Raw genomic sequence first — 16,779 nt, 5'->3', positions numbered from 1 at the left:
TCCTTTTCTCTCCTCTGTCTGCCTGTCGGTCTGTGTGAATGTCTGTGTGAGTGTATTGCGCTGCGTAGCTAGGCATTAGTGTGAGGCAGGCTCGGAGGGTAGTACCCTTCTGATATTCCCGGGTTAGTGTGTCCGCAGCCTGGGGGAGAGCTTACCGGTGGGCCGGTCACCCTCCCCCCCCCAAATTCCAGGCTTTAGTCCTGAAGGGGGTTTAAAAAAAAAAAAAAAAAAAAAAAAAGTTTTTACTTGCAGAGCAGTTTAAGTCCTGTTGGAGACAGGCAGTGTGCTCGTTTTTCTACTGCCCCGGCCTGCCCGTGCCTGCTCGGACCCCGGAGGGGGTGGCTAGCTCACCCGGCGCGCGTTTTCTGTGAGGCTCTCCTCTCGGAGATTTTTTTGGCGCCATTTGGTCGTGCTGCTCCGTTCGCGGTGCTGATGCCGCGATCTTCGGTCTGCCTGACCTGTGGAGAGGCGGGGGCGCGACTCTCCCGCGGGGGTCTCTGCCCCCGATGTGTTCCCGGGGGCGAGGGACCCTCGGGGGGGCCGAGCGCTGCCCGCAGCCGATCGTCTCGCCTTTCTCCGGAGCGGCACAGCAGCGCCTCAGGCAGTCGTCCTTCGGCCCCTCCTCCACCGGGGAGGAGTGCGGCGGCCATTTTGAACACGCGGCAGGCTGCCTGTTCAGCGTCAGAGGAGGAGATCTCCCCTCCTCCCTCTCCTGAGGCACAGAGCCCGTGCTCCCAGGCCGATTCGGGGTCTCCTCGGGGCCCCCCTGCATCGGGTGGTCAGAAGAAGAGTCTGAAACGGTCAGTGCCATTTTCTTCTGATTTTGTGCTGTTAATGCACAAAGCCTTTTTACAGGCAGAATCCGGCTGGGAGGCGGAGGCTCCCGCTCCCCCGAAGGTTCCCAAGACCGCCCCCGTCTCGGGGGGGAGTCCACCGGACGTGGGGTCCTCCGGGATCAAGGGTCCCCGCCCGAGGGGGGGTGGGGCTGAGGACCTGGGAGACACAGGAGCCGCTCCGGAATCCCCGGGGGCTCCGGACTTGCTGATGGCCGACGATCCGGGGGCTGTAGCTGGGGATGATCCCCAGGTACTCCGCTTGTTTGGGAAAGAAGAATTAAGCTCCCTTATTCTCCACGTGTTGCAGGAGCTAGAGTTGACGACTCCGCCTCAGGAGGCGGACACGTCTACAGGGGATATCGCAATGGCAGGGATTCGAGCTCCTCCGCAGACCTTTCCTTTTCACCACAAGGTCTTACAGATCGTTTCAAAGGAATGGGAGCTCCCAGAGGCTTCTCTGCGGGTAAATCGAGCCATGGAAAGGCTATATCCCTTACCCAAGGATTCCCTGGAGCTTTTGAAGACACCCGCGGTAGATTCGGCTGTCACGGCGGTGGTGAAGCATACAACTATCCCAGTGACGGGGGGTATAGCGTTAAAGGACCTCCAAGACCGCAAGCTTGAGGTTTTATTAAAACGCATTTTTGACGTGGCGGCACTGGGGGTCCGAGCGGCGGCTTGCAGCAGCCTTGTACAGAGGGCCAACCTCCACTGGGTTCAGCAGCTGCTGACCATGCAGGAGCTCCCTCCGGGCGAGGCTGAGCAGGCGAATTGTGTTGAGGCGGCGGTCGCTTATACAGCGGATGCCTTGTATGACTTGTTGCGCACATCGGCTCGCATTATGTCCTCGGCGGTCTCGGCCAGGAGGTTGCTCTGGCTCCGTCGTTGGTCGGCGGATGCCAACTCTAAGGCGAGGTTAGGTTCCTTCCCCTTTAAGGGCAAGCTTTAAGGACCTGGGTGACAACAAGGTTTACAAGTTGCCCGAGGATAAGCCTCGGCAGCCTCGGTCGTTTGGTAACGCTAGGGCTCGCTTTCGGGGGCAACGGCGGTTCCGTGGGGGAAGAGGGGGTTCCCTTCCCCAGCGGCAGCAGGTGACGAGATCCCAGGCCTGGTCTTCTTCTTCCTTTCGCGGCAGGAGGCCTATACGCGGGGATCTTCCCAAGGTTTTCCTGCCATCAAGCCCGCACAATGAAGGTGCGCGGGCCCACTCCTCCGTGCCCGTTATCGGAGGTCGGTTGTCCCGGTTCTGGGAGGAGTGGGCCGCAATTACTTCGGATCAATGGGTCCTCGATGTGGTTCGGTACGGCTACGAGTTGGATTTTGTACGTCCCCTCCGGGATCTCTTCCTGATATCGCCGTGCGGCCCCGTAGAAAAACAAGTAGCTATAGCCCAAACGGTCGCCCATCTACAGGCTCTGGGGGCGGTAGTTCCGGTTCCCCGGGACCAGCTCAGGACGGGTCGGTATTCCATATATTTCCTGGTGCCCAAGAAGGAGGGCACCTTCCGACCCATTCTGGATCTCAAAGGAGTAAACAAGGCGTTGCGTGTGCCCCGCTTCCGGATGGAGACCCTCCGGTCTGTTATTGCGGCCGTCCACAAGGGAGAATTTTTGGCTTCTTTGGACCTGACAGAGGCCTATCTGCACATCGGAATAAGAGAACGGCATCAAAGGTTCTTGAGGTTCATGGTGATGGGGGACCACTACCAGTTTTGCGCCCTCCCCTTCGGGTTGGCCACCGCGCCGAGGGTATTCACCAAAGTTCTCGTGGTGGTAGCGGCTTCCCTCCGCCGGCAAGGCGTCCTGGTACATCCCTATCTCGACGATTGGCTCATTCGGGCGAAGTCGCACGCGGCATGCAACCGGGCGGTCTCCTTAGTGGTGCGCCAGCTGCAGCGGTTGGGTTGGGTAGTCAACTTCGCGAAGAGCAGACTCGAACCGACCCAACAGCTAGAGTTCCTGGGAGCCCGGTTCGACACCTTGGTGGGCAAGGTTTTTCTTTCGCAGCAACGCATGCTCAATCTCATGACTCAGGTACGGCGCCTGTTAGAGCTCGAGATTCCCACGGTCTGGGATTATTTACAAGTCATTGGTCATATGGTGTCTACTATGGAAATGGTACAATGGGCTTTTGCGCATATGCGTCCGTTACAAAGAGCACTTCTATCTCGTTGGGATCCCCGCTCGGAGGAGTACGGGATGGAATTGCCCTTGCTGGAACCGGCTCGCTCCAGTCTCTCTTGGTGGTTGACCCCAGCCAATCTCCTACAGGGGGTGGACCTAGAACCCCCGTCTTGGTTGGTGGTAACGACGGATGCCAGCCTGTCGGGCTGGGGTGCGGTCTGCCAGTCCCATGCGGTCCAGGGCAACTGGTCGGCACTCCAAGCAACTTGGTCCATCAACCGATTGGAGACCAGAGCGGTCCGCCTGGCCCTGCGTTGTCTCCTTCCACTGGTACGTGGTCGAGCAGTAAGAGTTCTGTCGGACAATGCGACCACAGTGGCGTACATAAATCGACAAGGAGGCACAAAAAGCCAAGCAGTAGCGATCGAGGCGGCGCTGTTGATGTCCTGGGCGGAAAGGCACTTAGAGCGTCTCGCGGCCACCCACATTGCCGGCGTGGACAATGTTCAGGCGGATTACCTCAGCCGGCAGCACCTAGATCCAGGAGAATGGGAGATCTCGTTGGAGGCGATGGCTCTCATCGCGCAGCGTTGGGGGACTCCGCGCTTGGACCTCATGGCGACTCGCCAAAATGCAAAGGCGGTACGCTTCTTCAGTCGGAGAAGAGAGCACGCGTCGGAAGGGGTGGACGCGCTAGCCCTTCCGTGGCCTCGTCACATTCTTCTTTATGTGTTCCCTCCGTGGCCGCTGGTGGGGAAGGTGTTAAGGCGCATAGAGTCCCATTACGGTCCAGTGATTCTCGTGGCTCCGGAATGGCCGCGGCGCCCGTGGTTCGCGGATCTGGTCAACCTGGCAGTCGACGGCCCACTACGTCTCGGTCATCTTCCCAATCTTCTTCGGCAGGGTCCAGTATTTTTCGATCGGGCGGATCGTTTTTGTCTGGCGGCTTGGCTTTTGAGAGGAAGCGGTTTGAAGAAGAGAGGTTATTCGGACGCGGTAGTGTCTACTCTCCTCCGGGCGCGTCGGTCTTCCACTACGCTCGCCTACACGAGGGTTGGAAGGTTTTCCATGATTGGTGTGACACGGCAGGGACTTCGGCCGGACGTTCGTCAGTGGCGGATATCCTTATGTTCTTACAGGATGGCTTAAAGAAGGGGTTGGCATATAATTCACTCCGAGTTCAGGTGGCGGCTTTGGGCTGCCTGAGGGGTAAGGTCGAAGGCTCTTCCCTTGCGAGTCATCCAGACGTGGCTCGGTTTTTGCGAGGGGTTAGAAACTTGCATCCTCCCGTCAGGCTTCCCTGTCCGTCTTGGAACTTGAACTTGGTTCTCCGTGGATTGTGTGCGGCTCCGTTTGAACCTCTTAAGGCGGCTTCTTTGAAGGATCTCACGCTCAAGACTGTTTTCCTTGTCGCCATTTCCTCGGCTCGTCGGGTGTCGGAGCTTCAGGCTCTCTCTTGCAGGGAACCGTTTTTGCGCATTTCGGCGTCAGGAGTTTCCCTCCGAACTGTTCCTTCCTTTCTACCTAAGGTGGTCTCCCCGTTTCATGTCAACCAAACGGTGGAATTACCTTCCTTTTCGGACGAGGAGCTACAGTCGGTTCAGGGCCGGGACTTGAGGCGTTTGGATGTCCGTCGGATTATCTTACGCTATTTGGAGGTTACGAATGACTTTAGAAAGTCGGATCACCTTTTCGTCTTGTGGAATGGACCCAGGAAGGGTCTTCAAGCGTCCAAAGCTACGATTGCACGCTGGTTAAAAGGTGCTATTGCGGCCACGTATGTTGGCTGCGGTAAGCCTGTTCCCCCTGGGCTTAAGGCTCATTCTCTGCGTTCTCAAGCGACTTCATGGGCAGAGAATCACTTGGTTTCTTGCCAAGAGATATGCAGGGCGGCCACATGGAAATCATGGCATACTTTTTCCAGGCATTATCGCCTGGATGTCCGGGGACCTCCTGCAGAGTCCTTTGGGAGCAGTGTGATTCGAGCGGGACTCTCAAGGTCCCACCCCAGTTAAGGCGGCTTGGGTACATCCCAGCTGTCTGGACTGATCCTGGTACGTACTGGGAAAGGAAAATTAGGTTCTTACCTTTGCTAATTTTCATTCCAGTAGTACCATGGATCAGTCCAGACGCCCGCCCACGGTGTTCTGGGAGTCCGCTCGTATTCTCTGAGTTTTCCATTTCAGTGGTATTGTGACGGTTACCACATGTTTAAGGTTCCCTTTATAGTTATTCCAGTGTATCGTGTGTTACTGTACACTCTTGGTGTTCTATTTGTTGTGTCTGGTTTTATCTGTTCTCAAGGATGTTTCTACTTGATCTGGTCACCTAGTTAATAAGAAGTTAATACAAAGGAGTTTCTTGGGGGCAGTTTTGACTGTGCTCAATTCTTTATTTCTGCTTTGATATCACATATACTGAAGGATCGCAGGTAGCACACCAGTATATCTAGGGGGTGCTTTCAGTTTTCTCTCTGACTCCATCTGCTGGAGGGGAGGCATAACCCAGCTGTCTGGACTGATCCATGGTACTACTGGAATGAAAATTAGCAAAGGTAAGAACCTAATTTTCCTATAAAAACTTGTTAATACAAGATCAACATAAACAAGGTCAGCTACAGATAGTATATATACAGAGTACCCAGTATCCAACTTTTCGTTATCCAGTTCCCTCAACGTCCTTACCGATTTCTCAAATTCCAAAACCATACCACAGCATATATCCCATTCTTGCCACTCCTCCCTCTTCACTCCCACCTATCCCCACTCCCTCTTCAAACATTAGCCGTGCCATAATATTACTCAAGCTCACTGATATCCTGGATCTAGTACCCTAGAACCAGTAGCCAGAGCCTCCTGCCACCGAATAAAAGGACCCCAAGTTGTTTTAACCTTTGGAATACAATCTTGCAGGTGTGCATTTAGTTTATACAGAGTGAAAAAACGAGTCAGCCTCATTTGTAAATGCGTTTTCCCTGGAAACATCCATTTTGTGCCACCAAGCTACAAGTTCACAGCTTGCCCCCACAATAATATGGAATATCAGACATTGAAACCATTTATCAATACCATCCAGACCTATGGCAACCAGAAATCGTTTAGGATTCTCTGAACTCTAACTTCTGTAATCTCTTCAATGAGATCAATAACCATCTCCCAGTACCTTATCACCTTAAAGCAATTCCACCAAATATGGAAAAAACTAGTCCACCAACCACAATTATGCTAGCAGCTGTCAGATCCGCCAGGATCCATCTTAGCTAGCTTAACTGGGGTAAGATACCACCTATATAGTATCTTATAGCCATTTTCCAGAACCAAAGCAGTTACCAAGCTTTTCCCTGTGAACTGGAAACACATATACCAGTCAGCACCTTCTGTTTGATCCAAAAAATCTCTTTCCCATGCTGTAATATGCTTTGGTTGGGACTGTGCTTTTTAACATATTTATAAATAATCTGTAAAAAGGAAATAATGAGTGAGGTGATCAGCTTTGGAGATGACACAAAATTATTCGGAGTAGTTTAAATCACAAGCGGATTATGATAAATTGCAGGAGGACTTTGCAAGACTGGAAGGATAAGCATCCAAATGGCAGATGAAATTTAATGTGGATAAGTGCAAAGTGATGCACAGAGAGAAAAGTATCCCACAGTGCAGTTACACGATGGTGGGTTCTGTATTATGAGTTACCATCCGGGAACAGGATCTGCCTGGCATCGAGGACAATACTTTGGAATCCTTGGCTCAAGTGTGCGGTGGTGGTGGTGGTGGTGGTGGTTATAAAAGCAAACAGAGTATTAGGGATTATTAGGAAAGGATTGGAGAATAAAATGCAGATTGATTTATTTAATTCATTCTGCTTTTTTGCACTTCAAAGTGGATTACATTCAGGTACTGTAAGTATTGCTCTGGCCCCAGAGGCCTTACAATCTAAGATTGTAAGAGACTTTCCCAAGGTCACAAGGAGCAGCAGTGGGATTTGAATGCTGGTTTCCTTGGGTCGTGGCCCGCTGCTCTAATTACTAGGTTACTCCTTCGCTCCAGCTGTCATACCTCTGTATCACTCCATGCTGAGACTGCACCTAAAGTACTGAATGCAATTCTGGTCACCACATCTCAAAAAAGATAGTTAAACTGGAAAAGGTACAGACAAGGGCGACCAATATGATAAAGGGGATGGAACAGCTCCCCTATGAGAAAAGACTGACGAGGATAGGGCTGTTCAGTTTGCAGAAGAGACGACTGAGGGGGGATATGATAGAGGTCTATAAATTCATAGAATGGATGAATATGAATCGGTTATGAGGACACTTCATGACATTGGTAAGTAGCACATTTTAAACAAATCGGAAAAAATTCTTTTTCACTGAATGCATATTTAAGCTCTGTAATTCTTTGCTAGTGGATGTGATAAAGGCAGTTAGTATAGCTAGGTTTAAAATGAAAATGAAAATTGCAGATCCTGGAGAAATTCATAAATTGTTATTAACTAGGTAGACTTGGGGAAACTACTTATCCCTGAGCAGTAGCAGAATGGGTTCTAGCTACTGTTTGGGATCTTGCTAGGTACTTATGACCTGGACTGGCCACTGTAAGAAGCAGAATACTGGGCTTGATGGACCCTCGGTCTGACCCAGTATGGCACTCCCTCAATACTCTCCACATCATTTTATTATTTCCTTTTTTGCTATAGTTTGTTTAATGATTGTGCTATTCTATGATGCACAATTGTTTAATTTGAAATACATTAAAAATAACATGTGTTTTGTCTGATCACTCATGTTTTCTTAAAATGCTACATATCTTAACAAATTATACCAGGGGTATGTGAACTTATGAGCACAACTGTATATAATAATTGCACACAGCGGATGAATGGCAAACATGATATCAAAGTGTGAGGCCTTTTAGCCAAAGGATATCATACATTGGATGGAGGCATTTCTTTTTCAGGTTTAATTCTTCATCTGCCCATCTATGACCTGTTCTTTTCTGGTTTTCTTGAAGAAACTCTTCATAGTCCCTGCGACTGCAGCACAAGCCAAGATACCATACGCCAGGGTTAACCACAACAAGTACCTAGTTACGGATAAGGTGGCTTACATCGGTGAGTAGGCCCGGTGGATAAACCAAGTGGAGGGGCTCTTGTGAGCTGGTAATTCACTGGGCCATAACTGGCTCGTGTCATCTTCGTAAAGATCCCAAAAGCTGGAGTCAGTGGATCTGTAAAGAGGACATTCCTCAAATGGTCTGAGACTGGAAAGGGGCAATTAACCTTATGGGGTGTTAGCAGAAATGACACCCCCAGTGAAGCTCCATCCGCTCTGTCTCCACCCAGTGGGTGTGTGTTATCCATCTCGCAGCTATTTGATGGGAGCTTTCAGGTGAGGGCAGGGCTGCTGCAAGGATATTAAATGCCCTAGGTGAATCTTCAGACTTGTATCCCCCCCCCCCTTATATACCTGCCTATTGATGGCAGCTCTGGGACGGCATCCACCTCTCACCCTCTGGTGACTCCTGTATCCCCCCTCTTCCTTTGCCCCCCTGTTCATAGTGACCAGTATCCCTTCTCTCTGCCCCCTGGTGCAGTCTCTCTCCTCTCTCCTCCCGGCATCTTCCTCTTTCTCCCCTTCACTCCCAACTCAGCACACTAGCATCACCCCAAACTCTTTGCCTCCTTTTTTCAGTACCCTGCCTCCTCTCTCTCACCACCCTCTACCTGCCCAGAACCCTCTCTCTCTCTCTCCCTTCACTCTGCCCAGCACCTTTTCTCCACAACTCCCCCCATCTATCCGGTTTCCTCTGTCTCCACCCAATGTCCAGTCCCTTCTCTTGTACTGCTATGCTGTAAAAAGTGAATAGATGGTAGCTGGGGGTTTCCGGGTATTTTGTCGTAGCCCCCCCTCCTCCAAACTTTTGGCACCCTTGGTGATTGCCCAGTTCACCTAATGGAAGTACTAGCCCCGAGTGGGGGATGTCTGCTCCTACAGTGATGGTGTGCGCAGTGGGAGTTCTGCCCTCAGACAAGTTATGGCACAGCAGTGGCCTCGGTTGGTCAAGCCGGGTACTGGATGTGTCCATAACCCCTATTATATTTTTCTCCTTTTTGAAACTTGTGGAAAGTGAATCAGGTTTGCTCATCCCCCTCCAGCAATCCTTGGAGTATTAATGCCATGCCATCTCTTTTGCTGTTACAGAAATGCAAGCACTACTCGACATTTAAAGAGGCTGTGATGGGTAGTGGGAGTCTGGGGGGGGGGGTCGAGAGGCCAGTTGCATTAATTGTGAGTGTGGAGCCTACGCCTGCTGCTCTCAGCTGAGAAAGTGACATTGCAGAAAGGTCCTTTGTACTCCGTACCTGTCAGCAAAGGGACAATCTGAAGCCTTGCCTTTGGTGGTGTGGGTTTCAGCGTGCTCTACTCAGCTTTTGCCGCTGAGTGCTGCTGCTGCAGCAGCTAAGGGAGAAGGAGCCCAAGCTGGGAATGGAACCCATGTCGTTTATTGAAACAGAGCGCATCACTGCTTCATTTTCCCTATTCACACTATCCATATTTTTGTTTGGTAAATGCCTGTTATTTTTTTACTAGAAACCCCCCCCCCCCCCTTTGTGTCTGTCTTTTGTTTTCTTTAAGACCTTTATTTTTTTTACCATCACTTTTGGTCAGGGCTTCAGGGGTGGGGGGAGGAAGAGAGGTGAGACTTTACCATAACCAAGCAGGATCCTAACATCCCTTTTCTTGTAGGCACCTCCAACTGGTCCGGGGACTACTTCCTTCAAACGGCAGGATCCGCCCTGATTGTGAACCAGACAGGTGAGGCGGCAGCCGAGGAAGGCCAGCTGACAGCACAGACGCAGCTGAAGGGCATTTTTGAAAGGGACTGGAACTCGGAGTACAGCAGGGAGATCGGCAGCTTTCAGCACAACAAGTGCAAGGCGCAGTGACAGGAGCACGTCTGGGCCTTGCCGTGGGGCCTATAGCCGGCTAGAGTCCCCCCGGTAAGAGATCAAGAGCTCATCGCTGGGGGATGGTGGGGTTTCTGACATTTTTTCACTGTGTGCAGAAGTGCACCTATTCCAGGCCTCCACCTGCTCCTTGGGCCTGTCCCTTTAAGGCAAAGCAATGTTTCCGTTCCACTGGACACCTTGCGATGGACAGCAGCACGCGATGGCAGTGATCTGTCTGTGTTTTACCGTTAAAAATGTAAAAAAAGGGCTAAGGAGAAAACAGAGTTCATCTCTCCCACAAAGCAAACCAACCAGGAAAGAAAACACACCCGAAAATTTATTTTTTTCTTTCAATTTTTCTAACCAAAAGAAAATCAGAGACGTGGACCTGAGCCTTCCGTTAAAGAATATTGCAATATGTGTGTGTGTGTGTATACATTACACATGCGAGGGACTGATCTACGGCTGCTTGCAGTAGTTGGGAAGCAGAGGGAGATGCTCTTTTAGCAAGGGGAATTATAATAGGGTGCAGTAGCCTTATAGAGGGGGGGGGGGGGTGAGTGGGTCTGTTTACATTCTTGGGCAGGAGAGCAGAGGCTATGAGATCAGAGTGTAAATATGTGGACAGGGATATTTTAAGGTATGCGCTCCATTGTAAGCCACCTCTATTTTAGATAGTGTGGCATAAGAATGTTTAAATAAATAAAAGAAATAAAAATAGTAATGCAGGGCAAATATTACTATTTCTAAATAAAAGTGGTGTGGCTATGGAATAACCTGTTGTGTTTTCAAGTGACTGATATAAAGGGCAAGAGTATGAACCGCCCCTGGGAGGGAGCTCTCCTCACAGCTCGCTGTCTCAGAAAGCATGCACACAGCCAGCTCTGGAGTGGATGGGGGGGGGGGGGGGGGGCAGCACGTTTCCGATGCTTGCAGGGCATGGAGGGGAGCAGGATCCCATTATCATTACTACCAGCTGATCCTAACCAGCCCAGAAATAGGGAGGTAAAATGACTCTCCCCCAGGAAAGACAGAGTCAGTGACTTATCCTTCCCCCCCCCCCCCCCCCCCCCAAATCTCACACACAAAGAGTCCTTGGCAGAGCCAGAAATTAGAACAAAGGCACAGGGAGGTAGCGACTCACTCTGGGATCACAGCCAGAGTCAGCTGGCGTGGGAGATTAGAGGCTGTTTTCAGTCTTGTGAAGATTTAGGATTCAGCATCACAACGCCTGGGGGGGGGTGGCAGAGTACGCTTTGGTTATGCTTCTGACTGTGTCTTGCTCTTCCCCTGACACATAGTGGAGTAAACACGGCAGCATTTTAAAAATAATTTTATTGTTGTGTGCGGTATCGCTACAGCAGGTTTGGTCGCATGCTCGCTGGCTGGGACGTGATCTTTCTCTTATTGTGCGACATTCCAGCCTGCCTGGACTGCGGGCAACTTGAGAAGCATGGAGGTAGATACTGTGTGTATATGTATATGTATGTATGTGTGTGTGTGTGCGCAAGTGTATGTGTTATATCCCCACCCCCGCCCCCTCCAAGCTTTCTATGGGACTCTCTTGAGTCTAGACCAGCATCAAAGAGAGATAGGGGTTAGTGCACTTTTTTTTTTTTTTTTTTTGGCTGCCGACAGGAAAAATCGACAGGAGTCTCCTGCACTTTGCCAAGCTTTAATCTGACTCCTGAGACTCCATTGGGGGAGGTTCTGGTGTTTTGGAGCTCGCCACTCTCGAGGTGGGGGCATCGCACGCCTAGTGCTGGCTGGCTGTGTGCAGGTAATGCTGGTGCTGGTTTGGACCATGGTGCGTGGTCACCCTCGGCGGTGGGCCTTCCCTCTTCTTGCCATCAGTGGTCCACTCGCTGCCACTCGGCCAGTCGCTGCTGCGGTACGTCTCAGACTCACATGGCTCAGTCTGGGCTCTCTGGGGCAAGGAAGGGAAACGAGAGAAAAGGACAGGGGAGGTTATTGGCATTCAGTGGGATGAGAGACAACAACGCACCTAGGTCCCAATGCTGCACATGTACCAGTATGATACCGGCATGGGCCTCTGAAGGAGATCTGCTCTTCAGCTGTCTGTGCTGGATTCATATTTTACGTGTATCAGTGTGGTGCCTGCAGGAGGCCCAATAGCTCCTCCCTCCCCCAGTTTACCTACATTTATAACCTTGGAGGCAACTTGGCAGAAGAAACATTCAAAAATTATTCTTCTCGGAAATAAAATAAATTGGAATAAAAATGGTGGATTTTAATGATTTTTCTTTTGGGTACCAAGAGTTGTGGAATCGTTACTAGCAGAGCTGGTAACCGAAACAGGGAGAGTAGTCAAGCATGCCTGGGTCAGTGGGAAGGAGAGGTAACTGGAGATGGAAAAGGGCCTGTGGCAGCATAGTGGGAAGGAGCAACAGAGCAGGCCAAGAGGTTGATAGCTGTTATCAGTGTACGGGTGCTGAATTCATAGGTGCAGCTGCTTTTGGTTGACAAGGGGGCCATGAGTGATGCCAGTGGATCTCTTTCGTAGTGCATTAGATATGAAGGAAGATTTTTAGCAGGAGTCCTTCCTGGCAGCCCTTGGTCTTTTTAATGGAAGTCTTTTCTACACGCCAACAGTGGAAGACCCTTAGGGGAGAGATGTGGTGACTGAAAGAGACAAGGGCTATTTGAATCCTTCAACGGACTGCATTGGAAGCAGAGGCGTTTTTGAGAGAGGGACAGCAGGAAAAATAATTGGGGGCTGAAGAAAAAAAGAAGGGGCCATGCTGAAGGCAATCTATGAAGGTCTTCATGTTGTGAAAAGGTCAGTCTCTATTGAGCACAGGACAGGCATGCATCCTGACCACCTTTCATCAGTTTAATGTTCATGCTTTTTATGTGAGTGATTATATGTCTGCATCATCTTCTACTAAATGAAGAAACTACATGAGTGGATATGAGAGATTTCAACAAAATAACTTTTAATATATATATATAGCAAAGAGACTGTGGTTCTGCAGCCATTTGGCCGAGTGGGCCTGCTTCGCTGTAGCGATAGCCAAGCAGAGCCTGCCGGAAGAGCATGATGAATCCATTCCCTGTAGCTTTGGGTGATGGGATTAGCCTTTTGGGTGCTGCGGGATGATGTGACACCCCCCTCCTTCTATATACTGCTGCCCCATTTCTGTTCTTGGGGATGGGGTGAGGTTCTACAGTGTGCAAGAACCGTGGGGCTGGCTTTTCTGGGTGGGAGTGAGCATGTGTGTCTGGTGCCCCATGCACCCATCTTCACCTGAGATAGGGATGGGGTAGACCTCCCTCAGCCTGCATTGAGGGAATGTTTGACTCAACTTTACTCTCACCTTTGACCTGGTTTAAATCGGCTCATGTATTTTTTTTTTTTTAATGTATTGCTCCCCTCCTTGCAAACTGGGATTTAATCTGATCAGTTTGGATTTGTATGAATGGTCAAAAATGTATAATATATCTGCAAAGGATTTGCAGGTTATGTCAGATGGAAAGCAACTGAACCAGGAGACAATGGAGAGCTGGATCTAGCAGTGAATGACTCTGATTTATCTGACTCAGTTCTTAGCCTTGTATTGGCTTAAGCTGAACTTCCCCAACCTGCTGCTGTGAATCAAGAGCCAAGCTGAGTTTTAGGATAGCCACACTGAATATACATGAGAAATTTGCATATATTGGATCTCCAATATACGCAAATATATATTAAGCATATTCATTTTGGGTAGCCTGAAATCTGACTTACTGGCTCCAATTTAATTGACAACTCTACCTCTTCCACCCCCTGCCCCCCCCCCCCCCCCAGCCCTACAGTGTAATCCCCACTACACCACTTTAATTCCATGTAGGTAGGGGGAAATGGAAATGCTGACTGATCCTTTTTATGAGATCTGTTCCTGTATTACTGAATAGCAGGGGTGCAGGCTATGCTATATCTAAGAAACATTTGATCTTTTATAGCTTGGATGACAGCTTAGTTGTTTGGAGGTGTGGGTATTTGATACAAGTTCCTTTAAACCAATAAATATGTCTGGCAAAGATTGATCACGTGGCCATGTATTTAATGAAAAATAATAGCATGCATTCCCCATAACTTTCCACTGTGCCTTACCTCTACCGTAGACGGATGGGGCTTTTGAAACACCATCTGCTCTTCTGTCCCACTGGATTCTTGAATGGAAGATGTTGTGTTAGACAAGGAACCGCTCTCCTCATCCTCCCAACTTATAGCATCCTGAGGGGAATGTTGCCGTAATGGGATTAAATTCACAAAGGTGGTGTCAGACTTGAAAGGGCGAGGGACTTTGCGCTGCTTGGTCCCATAACGATTCCCATAGTAAACAAGTATGGGTTCCCTCCAGTGTTCTTGGAGTGAGCGGTTAGCCTGGTAAGATGGGATGTGGAGGTAGGCATGATCTGGATAAACAGAGGCATTCTCCATGGAGGTTGAGGGTTGGTGACCTCTCACCATAGTCCCTTCCCCCCACAAGTTCATACTGACTTCCTTCATTGGTTCTTCGATGGTTAAATCATCCATTTGGTCAATGGTCCTTTGTACAGAGATCACAGTGGGAATGGCCTGACCTTTCTCATCCCTGAAGTGGTCCTGTTCCTCCTGATTATAATAGCTTTCACCCATGATGTTGTAGTACTGGGCACCCTCCAGGATCCTGTTGTCCCTTATGCAGTCATGAATACATTGCAGGGACAGCTGATAGTACTTGGTGGGCTCATAGTTCATCTTCAGCTGCTGCATTGAGATGAAGGGATGCTTCATGGCGGCATTGGGGTTGATCCTCTCATGGGAGTCCCACGTCAACATCCTCTTTATCAATTCTACCATGTTCTTTAGATCATAGTACTCGGCCAGCACTTCATTGTCTGGGAAGACAGACCTACTGTTGTTCACAAACTCAATTTGATCCAGACATTTGAGGATGTACTTCCTCCTCTCCAGGGGCTTCACCTTTGTTTCGGCTTGGTACTCCGCTAATGATTTTAATTGCCACTGATGCACAAGCTGAGGGTGCGGGTTCCTCTTAAAGAAGTGGTGGGTTTTGCTGGCTGCATTCAGTAGTTGGGTTTTGGGCATCCCTTGGGTCTCACAGATGTACCTGATTTGGTCATATTCGTTGCTTCCTGGGTAAAGGGGCCACCCAAGCTGCAGCTCAGCCATCACACAGCCCAGGGACCACATGTCCACCTTCTCACAGAAAGGCAAACCAAGCAGGATCTCGGGGGATCTATAGAAACGTGATTGGATATAGGGCTCCTTGACAAAACGCACTTCATTGAAAATGCTGGCAGATCCAAAGTCGATGACCTTAACTCTGAAAGGAAATTTAGCTTGGTTGACAATCATTATGTTCTCCGGCTTCAGGTCAGCATGGATAATGGACAGCTCCTTCAGTTTGGACAAAGCCTTTAGCACCTGGGTAGTAATAGTCCTTATGTGCCTGATGGGTAGGGGAGAAAAATTGTTCTCCTTCTGATACTCAAAAAGATTTTCTTCCAGGAGCTCAAAAACCAGGTAGAACTTTGATTCATCGTGGAAGAACTCATAAAACTGGACAATGTGGGACTCCTCAGGATCTACCCCTTGCATGGCTTTCAACAGCTTTAGTTCATTCTTGATGATCCTGCTGCGGTAAGCATCATTTTTGAGGATTTTGATGGCTACCATTTCACCAGTCCCTCTTTTCCAACTTTTAGCCACTTCCCCAAAAGTGCCTTTTCCTAGGATTTCGATAACGTCATAGCAGTCAGTTTCTGATTGGAGGATCTCCATGTTCACCTGATCCCTTATGGATCTTTGTAAGGAGCCCCACCCCCACCCCCCACCAGGAAATTGAATTACCAAGTGGTTTTAAGGAAGTGTGATCTTATCTGATAGACAAAGATTCTGTGCATCTATAGAACTGTGATTTATGTAATAATTGCTAAGATTCCACTGTTTCCAAGGAGGGAGGGTTCTATTATGGATGCCAGATATCCTGTCTACTACTTTCCCACAACCCAACAAGGCATTAAAGTACACTAATAGTGGGCTTACAATTCAGAAATCTTTAAGCATGGAGAACGGAGAAGCTTACACAGATTGCATTGCTACTGTTTTATTCATCTTATTTGACTCCGAAGGATGACTTGACCAGAGTCCACGGTGCCAGGATCTGAACCCATGAACCACAGGTTTACAAATAGATAACATTAAATGTGCATCTTTGTCTGTATTTCTCACTCCATATCCCTATCTTTCTGTATCTCTCTCATGCTCTAGCTTTCTCTGTCTCCTTTTCATTTATTCTCCAGAATGCCTTTCTTCCATTTCTCAAACGTCTCTTTTTTTTTTTTTGATGTGGCAGTTCTTATCTCTTCAGAACGAAGGCTGGGATTCTGGTTTCATGAGCCATCATTCACCTTTACCCAGGGATTTTTTCCCTATTTTAATAGACCCTTCTGAGGCTGGAGCCATGCACCCCCTATCATAAGCTCTAAATCCAGACACCAGCTGTCCCCCTTTTTGATGACCATGGGTCCCTACCCCCAAGGGCTGTGAATACTAATTCCACTGCTCCTAAGCCTCCATCAACCCAGAGTGCAGGAATCAAACTGGGGACTATATGCATGAAGCACACAACTGCCACCAAGCTGGTTATCTTTTTTAAGCTTTTATTTGTAATATAAAACTTGAGAACACCATCATCTTCAGATAATTCTTTGGCTGGGTCAATGAAGAACAACTTGCAGTATTCAATTTTCTGCAGGACCCAAGCAGCTAATAAAATTCCATCATTCAACTACAATTGGGTAAATGATGTACACCCGGAGTTCCCATATGGAGGGTTTTCAGGATAGCCACAATGAATATGCAT

The 16,779-nt window shown here is 49.2% G+C and overlaps 2 protein-coding genes and 1 long non-coding RNA gene across 7 annotated transcripts in view; 2 read left to right on the top strand and 1 right to left on the bottom strand.

Moving 5' to 3' along the window:
- The window catches only part of PLD3 (phospholipase D family member 3), a 62,178-nt gene extending 51,480 nt beyond the window's left edge, over positions 1-10,698 (top strand). For all 5 annotated transcript variants that reach the window (XM_029571525.1, XM_029571523.1, XM_029571521.1 and 2 more), the window contains exons 11-12: positions 7,969-8,068; positions 9,705-10,698. In XM_029571525.1, the coding sequence (XP_029427385.1) occupies positions 7,969-8,068; positions 9,705-9,904 (300 nt within the window). In that variant the 3' untranslated portion in view covers positions 9,905-10,698. The remainder of the gene's footprint in view (positions 1-7,968; positions 8,069-9,704) is intronic.
- Positions 10,699-11,155: 457 nt separating this feature from the next.
- LOC115073337 overlaps positions 11,156-16,779 on the top strand; it is a 43,335-nt gene continuing 37,711 nt past the window's right edge. The window contains exons 1-2 of the long non-coding RNA XR_003851991.1: positions 11,156-11,366; positions 12,521-12,707. This is a non-coding gene — a long non-coding RNA (uncharacterized LOC115073337). The remainder of the gene's footprint in view (positions 11,367-12,520; positions 12,708-16,779) is intronic.
- On the bottom strand, positions 11,515-15,730 carry HIPK4 (homeodomain interacting protein kinase 4). The gene is made up of 2 exons (XM_029571673.1): positions 14,019-15,730; positions 11,515-11,834 (listed from the first exon to the last, which is right to left on the bottom strand). Exons 1-2 carry the CDS (start codon positions 15,693-15,695, stop codon positions 11,664-11,666), a joined length of 1,848 nt encoding a protein of 615 aa, XP_029427533.1. The 5' UTR covers positions 15,696-15,730; the 3' UTR covers positions 11,515-11,663.

This window comes from Rhinatrema bivittatum, chromosome 11 (assembly GCF_901001135.1).
Source record: "Rhinatrema bivittatum chromosome 11, aRhiBiv1.1, whole genome shotgun sequence".
In the NCBI taxonomy this organism is placed as follows: domain Eukaryota; kingdom Metazoa; phylum Chordata; class Amphibia; order Gymnophiona; family Rhinatrematidae; genus Rhinatrema; species Rhinatrema bivittatum.
Note: the sequence above shows the minus strand (reverse complement) of the source record. Positions and strands in the feature narration are given on the sequence as shown.

What these genes read in the sequence shown, in the direction of transcription:
- HIPK4 (XM_029571673.1), bottom strand. Translation starts at nt 15,695, where the DNA reads ATGGAGATCCTCCAATCAGAAACTGACTGCTATGACGTTATCGAAATC. An exon ending in CCCATCCGTCTACGGTAGAG is followed by an intron (nt 11,835 to 14,018) that starts GTAAGGCACAGT and finishes TCCTTGCCCCAG; the next exon opens with AGAGCCCAGACTGAGCCATG.